At 42.0% G+C, this 10,857-nt stretch overlaps 1 protein-coding gene across 1 annotated transcript; it reads right to left on the bottom strand.

The window, feature by feature from the left end:
- Positions 1-3,525: 3,525 nt before the first annotated feature.
- Positions 3,526-10,661, bottom strand: LOC123978271 (interferon-induced protein 44-like). Its single transcript, XM_046061443.1, has 5 exons — positions 10,446-10,661; positions 5,611-5,757; positions 5,325-5,496; positions 5,055-5,155; positions 3,526-4,377 (listed from the first exon to the last, which is right to left on the bottom strand). The coding sequence occupies exons 1-5, from the start codon at positions 10,659-10,661 to the stop codon at positions 4,198-4,200; spliced, it is 816 nt and encodes a 271-aa protein (XP_045917399.1). The 3' UTR covers positions 3,526-4,197.
- Between the last annotated feature and the right edge of the window lie 196 nt (positions 10,662-10,857).

Raw genomic sequence — 10,857 nt, 5'->3', positions numbered from 1 at the left:
TTATCTGTGATATCGAAAGAATGTTTTATCAGTTCTCGGTTACTCCTGAGTCCCGGAATTATCTGAAATTCCTCTGGTGGAAAGGTGGAGATTTGGAGAAGGAACCACAGGAATTCAGGATGGCGGTTCATCTCTTCGGAGCCGCCTCATTCCCAGGATGCGCCAATTTTGGCTTGAAACATCTGGCACGGCAACACAAAGCTACCTATCCATTGGCATCAACATTTGTAGAGAAGAACTTTTATGTTGATGACGGGTTAGTCAGCATCCCATCGGTCGAGGAAGCCAAGAAACTGATCACTGAGTCACAGGAGTTGTGCAAAAGAGGAGGCCTACGCCTCCATAAATTCAACTCAAATGAGGAAGCAGCCCTCGCCACCTTAGATCCCTCAGAAAGAGCAGCAACCATCGAACCTCTGGGACTCGATCCAACCCTATCAGAGCGTGCACTCGGCATTCAATGGTCGATTAAAACGGACACTTTCAGCTTTAGCAGCAGCTTAAAAGATCAGCCTTCAACCCGGCGTGGTTGCCTTTCTGTCATTGCCTCTCTTTATGACCCACTTGGATTCATCGCTCCATTCAGTCTAACTGGAAAGCGTATACTTCAAGAGCTGTGTCACAGAGGCATCGGATGGGATGATCCACTCCCAGAAGATATGAGGCCACGGTGGGAGGAGTGGATAAATGGGCTTCACAGGTTGAAAGAGGTTTCAATTCCGAGATGTTACCACCCATATGACTTCCACAACATTGTCAGAGTAGAGCTGCACCATTTTTCGGATGCCAGCTGCGTGGGATACGGTGCATGTTCTTACCTCAGGTATAAAAATGACAAGGATGAAGTCCATTGCAGTCTCGTGTTGGCGAAAGCAAGAGTTGCACCCTCAAAGGTCACAAGTATCCCGAGGCTAGAACTCGCGGCAGCCGTGGTTTCTACAAAAGTCAGTGTCATGTTAAAAGGTGAACTTGACATAAAGATTGATGAAGAGGTTTTCTGGACAGATTCACAAGTAGTGCTTGGGTACATTAACAATGATGCCCTTAGGTTCCACATATATGTTGCGAACCGTGTTCAGCTGATAAGGGATAACAATGATCCCAGTCAGTGGCACTATGTAGACACCGCAGAAAACCCGGCAGATCATGCTTCCCGAGGTCTTCGTGCCATCAGAATTACTCGTGGGTGATCCAGAAGTCAAGACAATTCAGGTGCTTGCAACAGAAGTCAAAAACTACAATGACATCCTCAGGCGTTTGAGTCAGTTTTCCTCCTGGACAACAATTCTTAAGGTGGTGGCAAGAATCAAGAGCAAGCCTTCCCCCAGGAGATAAAGATGCTTCAGGGCAAAAGAGACCTTCCAAAATCAAACTCTCTTTTCCGTCTCGACCCTATCTGGTCTGAAGGACTCCTCCGTGTTGGTGGGAGATTGAACCAGTCATCGCTCTGTCACAAAGTCAAGCACCCAGTCATCTTATCAAGTAACAGCCACATCACCAAGCTGATTGTGTCCCATTTCCATGCTAAGACATATCATCAGGGGCGAAGCCAGACTTTAATGGAGCTTCGGGCCAACGGATTCTGGGTAATTGGTGGGAGCAAGTTGGTTGCTAAGCTGATACACGCTTGTGTGTTTTGCAGGAAACTGCGACGGCCGACAGAGACACAGCAAATGGCCGAACTTCAACAACGCGTCGAAGCCTCAGCACCTTTCACATACAGCGGCATGGACTGTTTCGGCCCGTTCATTGTAAAGAAAGCCCGCAAAGAATACAAAAGATACTTCTTGATTTTCACATGTCTGTACTCTAGAGCTGTTCATATTGAAATGCTCGAAGATTTGTCAACAGACTCATTCATCAACTCATTGAGATGCTTCATCAGCCTGAGAGGAGCTGTTCAACAACTACGCTGTGACCAAGGCTCTAATTTTGTTGGCGCCAAGAATGAGCTCAAGGAAGCACTTAAACAATGTGACACTAAGCTACTGGAAATCTTCCTGACTGAGAAGCAGTGTGAATTTGTCTTCAATGCTCCCTCTGACAGTCACGCAGGCGGTGTCTGGGAACGCCAGATCAGAACTGTTAGAAACGTGCTGAATGCCACCTTTGCACAGTGCCCAGGTCGACTTGATGACGCCTCCCTCAGAACACTGCTATATGAGGCCATGGCTATTGTTAACAGCCGCCCATTAACAGTGGATGGAATCAATGATCCTCAGGCACTGGAGCCTATAACACCGAATCACCTCATCCTGATGAAATCTAAAGTTGCTCTTCCTCCTCCTGGAGTATTTGTCAAGGAGGACCTGTATGCGACAAAGAGGTGGAGAAGAGTTCAGTATCTTATCGAACAGTTTTGGAGCCGCTGGAAAAAGGAGTATCTGTTGAACTTGTCCATAAGACAGAAATGGCACTCACCTCAGCGCAACCTCAAAGTGAATGATATTGTCATTATTAAAGATGACAATCTCCCAAGAAATCAATGGCAACTTTGACAAGTGATTGAGACTGTTCAAAGTAGTGATGGCTTAGTTCGTCGAGTTAAAGTGCACTAGGATTACTACTACTAGTACTAGGATTTGGTGGGAGTGTAAATGTCTGATAACAGGCTGAGTACGAGTGAGTAAAGTGTGGTGAAGTTAGTTTATCTGCTGTCTTGGGTAAATGAGTCTCCTGTAGTAGGACAATGTCTGCTTGCAGATTATTTAGATGGTTAAAAAATTTTAATCTCTAATTTTTAAGCTGTAACGATGTGTTTCAGCCTGTTAGAGGCGCTGTGACCATGTGATGAGCAGATATGAGCATTTCTGAGGTAGAGGAGGGTTTTTGAGCTTCAGAGATTAAATTAATCAAAATGAATGTATATTCTGATTTTAATGACTCATCTCTCATAAGTGAACAAAACAAAAGTCTGTAAAGAACGTTATTATTCTAGATGTATTCTATATGTTCCTTAATATAAATTTGGGCTCCTTTAATCTCTGAATTTAAGGCCTCACATATATATGCATGATAAAGAAGTCCACTAAAAAGTTAATTAAAGTTATGAGAGCAGCTCACTGTTAAGACTTCACAAAATTCAGTAACTTATAAAGACACTTATTCCTGCACATTCCACCTTAAAGAGAAGATAAAAATAGCATTTACAACACAAACAAACAGGAACAATAGAATCGTCTTGATGAATGTGTCATTTTTTTTCTTTATGCTGCAATAAAACAAAATGTTTGAAGCTTTACATTGTGCAGCTTGTAAATGTCTGATAAATCGCATTAATATTCTCCTACATAGTATTATATTTATGTATTTAATAAGACTTAAAAGACACTGATTGTGAAGTAATGTTGATACAGTATAACGAACCCCTTTTAGTTTTTCTCAGAGCTACTCATTATAAGCGATGAAATCTTACATGAACACTCCATTCTGTTTTTAACACTTTTAGTTATTTCACAATTTTCTCTGATTTGAGTGGGCAGGACTCAAATAGTTAGTCAGTTAAATCTGATCACACACTCCTATAGAACCAGATTAACTCAGGTTCTGACTGTTAGATTCTTCAGAAAGAATAACCAAAGATGTTTGTTTTGTTTTTTTAAAACCTTAATTGTTGCTAATTTAGTCATAAATATTTAATGTTGGGAAGAAATACTAAAAACATTTGAAGCCATGTTTTCAGGGGCTTTACACTAAAACATACAAATATTCAAAAAATCAGGAATTCATATACAAGATTGTTATAAAACCTGATTGTTTGTAATGAAATACAGCCGTTTTATGCTGCATTCAAACATTGATTTTATAGATTATCAGACACAGTACGAATATCTAAAGGAAAACATTTGTTTTCAACATGGCCCCACGATGTTAGAAAACAAAGAAAACAGAAAGAAGCATGAGACTAAAATCCAAAAGCACATCACCACAATTAAAGAAAGAAAAACTCCACATCAAAAAACAAAAACAGCTTAAGTAACAATGCCATTTCAAATGACATTATCAATCTGTTACCCTGATCCATAAAAATGTCCCGCTGACCCAACATGAAGCTGAACACCACCAGTAAAAAGGAACTTCTGGCTACATTATTCACTGGCAGCACTTTACATGAAGCACACACCTGGTATTATAGCTGCTGAGTATGCAGGACCACTATTATCTGAGAACATTTAGGAGCATACCCGTACATCTGTCTCAACATTCAGACTGACTCTTTTTGAAGTTGATGCAGTCTTCTCCGAAGTTGATGATGTTTGTCAGCGTGCTCAGGAGCAGCGAGTCAACGTCATTGTTGAGGTTGATTTCTTCATGGTAGTTCTTCACAGGGAAGATGCAGTTCATGGGAATACCCACTTCTGCACTGAACTGCTCCATCTACAGTTTAAAAAGATCAACAGCTCAGTTAACATCTCAGAGTTTTAAAGGCTTTTTGTGCTCACTGCACCAATCTGGACTGGACAACTTTATTAAGTGGATCAGGTGTTGGCCAAACGTTTCTCAGCCTTGAAACTTTTGGAAGGGAACAAGAAGAAAACAATTCAAGAGCATATTGGACAGTATAATAACAAAGAAGGTTGAGTATTAAGCATGCATAAGTAATAATAGTAATTTAAGCATAATAGCAATTTTTACCACCACATGCAGTGTTAGGCCTTTACTGTGAAACTGAAAGTGGAGACTGCCGTTAGCGGTTAGCTAACATCAACAGAAGTTGGCTTGATCTAAGACAAGATATCTGTTGTAACAATGACTTTCTGTTGTCAGGATTGGGAGGCTGCGTACAACAATTCAATAGTAATGAAGCTCTCTGATGTGAAGTCACGGCCTTGTGTTACCTCACAACTACAGGAATGACTTTAATCCAGAGGTTCAAATGTTTTTAAATAACAGAAATATAGATCAGTATTCTAAATTGGCCTGGAACCCGAGTTTTGGTAACAGAAGCGGTATAAGGAGAGAAAAAGTCGGATTGAAAACGTTTTGACTTAATAACTCAAACTTCAAATGTGATTCCACCTCTGCGAATTCATAATATTACCTATTAAACGTACCTTTTCCTTCAGGAACTTGCTCCTGTAGACGTTCTTTAAATCTTGTTTGATTTCAGGACAGGCTTCATCAATTCTGGTGAGGATGGCCACTTGAGGAATTCCTGCCAGGAGAACACAAAACTACTGAATCATGTAACTGACCACAGTTGCTGTTCTCTATGATGATGGAAACTACAGACAGCTGCAGGAGGTTTCAACATTTTAAGTTCAACCAATCAGTGTGCTCTATTAAAAACCCACTGAAGAGAAGAATGAAATTCCTGCTCTCACCCAGGTGACTGGCTTCCAGCCTGACGTTCCGAATCTTCTCTATAGTTAAATCTGTCATTTGAGACATTGTGTTGGCATTAATAACGCAAGCCAGAACGTGCACTTTGTCATTGACAGTGGGATATTTGTTGTAGAATTGATCACCCTCTGACAACGGTGATTCAGGTTTGAACTGGAAAACAAATTGAAATCCAGTTAATTGACAGGTGCTATATATAAATAAAAATATGATTCAAAATATAAGCCCATTTGTGGGAAAAGTCTGCAAAGTTTGTGGCAAATGTACCCTGTAACCGTCCTTCATATGTCCCTTCAAAGCCAGATTGATGTCTTCCACTTTGACACCTTTGTTTGAATCCAGACCCATGATGTCACTGAAGACAAAAGGGTAAAAGGACTGTGGACTTTCTTTTTGGATCTTGTAGGTTGTGTACTGTAAAGCACATATGGAGAAAATGTCAGTTATTATATTATTACCACTATAGAGCAAACATAGACACATTAATACCCAGCTAGCATATACAGTATCTCACAAAAGTGAGTACACCCCTCACATTTTTGTCAATATTTGATCAAATCTTTTCATGTAACACTAAAGACTAAACGCTAAAATGACACTTTGCCACAATGTGAAGTACTGAGTGTGCAGCTTGTATAACAGTGTAAATTTGCTGTCCCCTCAAAATAACACATCACACAGCCATTAATATCTAAACCTCTGGCAACAAAAGTGAGGACACCCCTAAGTGAAAATGTCCACATTGGGCCCAAAGTATTAATATTTTGTGTGGCCACCATTATTTTCACCAGAGCTTCACGGGTCGGTGCTGGAGTCCTCTTCCCCTTTACCCTCAGCTTCTTTAGCGAGGCAGCGGTCGTCTTGGAGGTGTGTTTGGGTCGTTATCATGTTGGAATACTGCCCTGCGGCCCAGTCTCCGAAGGGAGGGGATCATGCTCTGCTTCAGTATGTCACAGTACATGTTGGCATTCATGGTTCCCTCAATGAACTGTAGCTCCCCAGTGCAGGCAGCACTCATGTAGCCCCAGACCAGGACACTCCGACCACCATGCTTGACTGTAAGCAAGACACACTTGTCTTTGTGCTCCTCACCTGGTTGCCGCCACTCACACTTGACACCATCTGAACCAAATAAGTTTATATTGGTCTCATCAGACCACAGGACACGGTTCCAGTAATCCATGTCCTCAGTCTGCTGGTCTTCAGCAAACTGTTTTGCGGGCTTTCTTGTGAAGCATCTTTAGAAGAAGCTTCCTTCTGGGACGACAGCCATGCAGACCAACTTGATGCAGTGTGCGGCGTATGGTCTGAGCCCTGACAGGCTGACCCCCCACCCTTTTAACCTCCGCAGCAACTCTCTGAGGATCTGAAAAAAGAATTGTTGCTCTACATAAAGATGGCCTAGGCTATAAGAAGACTGCCAAGACCCTGAAATTGAGCTGCAGCACAGTGGCCAAGACCATACAGCGGTTCAACAGGACAGGTTCCACTCAGAACAGGCCTCGCCATGGTCGACCAAAGAAGTTGAGTGCACATGCTCAGTGTCATATCCAGAGGTTGTCTTTGGGAAACAGACGTCTGAGTGCTGCCAGCATTGCTGCAGAGGTTGAAGGGGTGGGGGGTCAGCCTGTCAGGGCTCAGACCATATGCCACACAATGCATCAAACTGGTCTGCGTGGCTGTCATCCCAGAAGGAAGCCTCTTCTAAAGTTCATGCACAAGAAAGTCTGCAAACAGTTTGCTGAAGACCAGCAGACTACGGACATGGATTACTGGAACCATGTCCTGTGGTCTGATGAGACCAAGATAAACTTATTTGGTTTAGATGGTGTCAGTTCATTGAGGGAACCATGAATGCCAACATGTACTGTGACATACTGAAGCAGAGCATGATCCCCTCCCTTCGGAGACTGGGCCGCAGGGCAGTATTCCAACATGATAACGACCCAAACACACCTCCAAGACGACCGCTGCCTCGCTAAAGAAGCTGAGGGTAAAGGTGATGGACTGGCCAAGCATGTCTCCAGACCTAAACCCTACCGAGCATCTGTGGGGCTCCTCAAACGGAAGGTGGAGGAGTGCAAGGTCTCTAACATCCACCAATCCGTGATGTCATCATGGAGGAGTAGCCCTGGTGAAAATAATGGTGGCCACACAAAATACTGACACTTTGGGCCCAATGTGGACATTTTCACTTTGGGGTGTATTTACTTTTATTGCCAGCGGTTTAGACATTAATGGCTGTGTGATGTGTTATTTTGAGGGGACAGCAAATTTACACTGTTATATAAGCTGCACTCTCACTACTTTACATTGTAGCAAAGTGTCATTTCTTCAGTGTTGTCACATGGAAAGATATAATCAGATATTTACAAAAATGTGAGTGGTGTACTCACTTTTGTGAGATACTGTAGTAAGCTTTATAAGACCCCGCTTTTCCTCTTTGATTTAATTCTTGTTCTGTGGAACAAGGGGCAGGGGCAGCCTGCAGGTTTATGTTCACACTGACTTAGCCTATTACACACACAGAACAGAAAATGTTAAGGCGTGAAAAGTGAAACATGTAGAGACAGGTAACTTTGTCATTTAACAGTTTTGATCTTGCTATACAATATAATCTAGTCATATATATCGCATATACACATTGCTTTCTTGACAGTTCACAATCTGTAGATAAATTTAACAGTGGGTGAGAGTTTTAATGCATTCTAAAAACACACATTTTCTATCCAACAAGTCCTCCAACATAAGCAACAACATAGGTCGTATTAACCATCTCTTTCTTTTTAATTGAGAAATAGTAGCAGTCGTAGTTGCCTAAACTTGATCATACCCTAACCACAAGGACAGCAGAAACAGGAAGTCAGTGGAACTCTGCAAAGTCAATTCTTCCTGTGGACTGCGGGTTCTAACAGTTTATGCAGTAGTTGTGTCACTGCTGCAGATTGAGTAATAGATTCTTGTCTTACAACATGCCTTACAACATATTGCTATGATCTCTTATTCATATTTTTATACAAACCCCATTTCCAGAAAAGCTGGGATATTTTCCAAAATGCAATAAAAACATCAATCTGGATTTGTTAAGTCACATGAACCTTTTTTAACTGTGGCCAAATTAGGATTTTATATTTTAGCTATCTTAAACCTTTCACTCTCCAATGGAGCTTGTTCAGTTTGCTCAGATTTGCTGTAGTTAAATCCTCTTTGAGCCAATCGTCTCAAACCATCTGTTAAAATATTTGTCTTCACTGCAGTCTGCTTTTCGGGCTAAACATTCTACTGAAACACACTTACTTCTTGTTGTTAGACCTTAGCACTGCTATTGATACTGTGGACAAGCATGGGGTCCCACCGGGTTCCGTCCTTGGTCCATTGTTTTTTTTATTACACCACTGGGTCACACCATTCACTCATTTGGAATGGCTTTTTACTGTATGCTGATGATCTACAAATTTATATGCCAGTTTTGGCAGAAAATGCATCTGACTCTGCTAAAGTTAAAGACTTGCCTGGCTGCTGTGAGGAGCTTGTTATCCGTAAACTTCCTGCTACTCAACTCAGCAAAGGCTGAGATGATAACGATTGGACCGACAAAATTTGTATGAAAATTTTACTGTGTGAAGGTACAATTAACGCAGTGGCATATGTTGGGATTTTAGAGAGACAAATGTTGCCATCAAGGCAACGTCTCATTCCTACATCCATGCTTATTTCAGCAGGACAATGCCAGGCCTCATTCTGCACAGGCAACAAAAGCGTAGCTTCGTAGACACAGTGCGTGTGCTTGCCCGGCCTGCTGCCAGTCCAGATACACTATATTCCCTAAAGTATTGTGACACCCTCCGAATCATTGAATTCAGGTGTTCCAATCATTTTAATGGCCACAGGTGTATCAAATCAAGCACCTGGGCATGCAGATTGCTTCATTCAACATTTGGGAAAGAATAATTGCTTTCACACAGAGATTCTGCAACAAACGAGGAAAGAAAATCCGCCAATATGCCGCCTTTGCTCATTCATACTGAACAAAATATTGTGGCGTAATCCCACAACCATGTGTGCTTTCATGTAGCGCTCCGGCTTTCCAGGTTACCTCCACTGAGTCCACCTACGCCGCGGCTGCCAGAGCTCATCCAGTCAATTTTCTAAATAAAATACCCTGTGCAGATTCCTGATCATAAAACAACAATAAACACTGTCAAATCAGACAAGAAAGAAACCACTTAACTACGAAGCCTACTTAATCATAGTTGAAGCACAAAAGCAAGCACTGATTACCAAATCAATAAAATCTAAACATGTCTACAAAATCGGGCAGGCTAAATGCTCTTATTCTGAAATGGTCCCTGTGGATATGCAGCCTGAAGTTGACGGAACAAAACGGGAGGAGAGGGAGCTCTGGAGAAGGTAGTAGAAGCACAAAAATGACAAATAAACAACAAGTCGATGCTGAGACACTTCCAGTGGACACTGGCAACAAAGCCGTGGCGCAGCTGTAGTCGTGGATTTAGACCGAAAAAAATAGACCGCGACTTGTAACACAACAGCTTGAAACTGTCACTCCTGTTCCGGCATGACGGCTGTGGCTTTTCACACAGACATTGTTCCGCCTATGTTACTACCAACATTCCCGGCTCAGAGGCGGATCAAATCTGACCCCCCTTTCCGGCTCAGTACCTTTCACACAGCGCAGCGAGCTGCCGTAATAATCCCGGAAAATTGGGCAGTGTGAAAGCACCTAATGAGTCACTCTCAGGAGCTCAGTGAATAAACTGTGGTACAGTGATAGGTTGCCACCTGTGCAATAACATTCATGAAATTTCCTCACCACTAAATATTCCACGGTCAACTGGTAATGGTATTATAACAAAGTCTAAGCGATTGGGAGCAACAGAAACTCAGCCACGAAGAATGGGGACACTGAGTTTTGTTGTTTAGTTTTACTTCCACTGCAAACGCAGAAAACTCTAGAAGGCACTTTGTATTCCTTGGTTGAAAATGATATAATAAAGTGATAATAATAATAATAAACTAATTATTGCAACGTATTAAGGAATAATGAATTTGTGATATTCTCTTTATCAATACGTCATTCATACCTTCCTGGTGAAACTGTCGTGAGAGATGTTGTCTGCCAAAGCCAGTGTGTACATTCTGCCATGTAACAGGCTTTGAACAGAGTTGATGAAACTGGACTTTCCAGCTCCAGCTGGGCCATGAAGAAGAATCCTGAGCTGCTGGCCTTCATCATGAGGTTTGTAGTTCTTCATGTTCTGCAGAGCGCTCTGTTTGTCTCTGCGCAGGGAAGGAAACATTTGAGTACAGACTAAACTCATTTTGCACTGATGTCACACATCAACTGAGAAATGAATCAGGAGATCGAACAAGGAAACAAACAAAAAAAACAATCACAAGTAAATTTCTGTAGCTTCTGCTGTGAAAGATTTTGTTTAACAAGCTAACATTGATGGTGTGGACACACTCACCCCCAGTTTATTGTCCTCCATGGTT

Source organism: Micropterus dolomieu, linkage group LG10 (genome assembly GCF_021292245.1).
Source record: "Micropterus dolomieu isolate WLL.071019.BEF.003 ecotype Adirondacks linkage group LG10, ASM2129224v1, whole genome shotgun sequence".
NCBI classification, from domain to species: domain Eukaryota; kingdom Metazoa; phylum Chordata; class Actinopteri; order Centrarchiformes; family Centrarchidae; genus Micropterus; species Micropterus dolomieu.
Note: the sequence above shows the minus strand (reverse complement) of the source record. Positions and strands in the feature narration are given on the sequence as shown.